The following is a 1,253-nucleotide window of genomic DNA, read 5'->3' on the forward strand; positions in this document are numbered from 1 at the left end:
CATGGCTTTGGTGCAAGCATGGCCCTGGTGCAAGCATGACTTTGGTGCAAGCATGGCCCTGGTACAAGCATGGCTTTGGTGCAAGCATGGCCCTGCTGTAAGCACGGCCCTGGTGCAGGCGGGCACCCAGCGCTACCTGGCACCCGAGATCCTGGACGAGAGCCTGGACCTGCGCTCGTGGGGCCGCGCGCTGCGGCAGGCGGACGTCTACGCGCTGGCGCTGCTGCTCTGGGAGATCCTGTCGCGCTGTCAGACCCTCAGCCCCGGTGAGCGCCCACCCCCAAATCCCCATGAGCCGCCCCCCCGGGTCCCATAAATCCCGCTGAGCCCGCTGACCCCCATCCTCCCCCACCCCAGGCAGCCCGGTGCCTGAGTTCCGCCTGGCGTATGAGGCTGAGTTGGGGGGCAGCCCCACAGCGGCACAGCTCCGGCATTTGGCAGTGGAGGAGCGGCGGCGCCCACTGATCCCCCCAACGTGGCAGCACACAGCGCAGGTGGGACCCCGACGTGGGGGGGACACGGGGGGACCCGGCCCATAGGGGTGGTCAGGGGTCCCTGGGGTGCCCATGGGGGGGAGGGTGCCATAGGGGTGACCCTGGATGGGGGGGCTAGGGGGTGCTTGGGGGACTTGGGGGTCCCATAGGGGTGGCCCTGTACTGGGGGGGCCTATGGGAGTCTGGGGGCGTGCTGAGAGGTTTGGGGGTCCCATAGGGGTGCTGAAGGTGACCCTATATGGGGGGGATGGGGGGTGTCCGTGCCCGTGGGGGCCCTACTCAGGTACCGGGGGCGCACTGGGGGTGCCCAATCCCAGGAGCTCCCCACCGGGGGTCCCACACGCGGTACTTTGGGGGCGGGGGTCCCGGGTGCCCCCTCACTCTGACCGCGGTGGGGGTGGGGGGTCCCCGCAGCCCTCGGGGGCTCTGCAGGAGCTGCTGGAGGACTGCTGGGACCCCGACCCCGAGGCGCGGCTGTCGGCAGAGCGCGCCCTGCAGCGCCTGCAGCGTCTGGCGGCCCCCCCCGAGCCCCCCCCGCGGAGCTGACCCCGAGGTGGGACCCGAAATGGGGAAACTGAGGCACGGGGGGGGCGGAAACGACGCTGTGGGCGGGCGGGAAGGCCCCGCCCCTTGGGGAGGAAGGACACGCCCCCTTCCTATAGGCCCCGCCCCCTCCATGGCCCCGCCCCCGCGCTTCCTGCAGGGAGGGGCCGCGGTCGGAGCGGAGACGGCGGAGGTGGGAACGGAGCGGGCGGGACC

The 1,253-nt window shown here is 72.1% G+C and overlaps 1 protein-coding gene across 1 annotated transcript in view; it reads left to right on the forward strand.

Moving 5' to 3' along the window:
* AMHR2 (anti-Mullerian hormone receptor type 2) overlaps positions 1 to 1,221 on the forward strand; it is a 12,085-nt gene extending 10,864 nt beyond the window's left edge. The window contains exons 5-7 of the mRNA XM_021382431.1: positions 7 to 266; positions 358 to 494; positions 909 to 1,221. Coding sequence (XP_021238106.1) covers positions 7 to 266; positions 358 to 494; positions 909 to 1,040 — 529 coding nt within the window. The 3' untranslated portion in view covers positions 1,041 to 1,221. The remainder of the gene's footprint in view (positions 1 to 6; positions 267 to 357; positions 495 to 908) is intronic.
* Positions 1,222 to 1,253: the final 32 nt, after the last annotated feature.

This window comes from Numida meleagris, unplaced genomic scaffold (assembly GCF_002078875.1).
Source record: "Numida meleagris isolate 19003 breed g44 Domestic line unplaced genomic scaffold, NumMel1.0 unplaced_Scaffold244, whole genome shotgun sequence".
NCBI lineage: Eukaryota > Metazoa > Chordata > Aves > Galliformes > Numididae > Numida > Numida meleagris.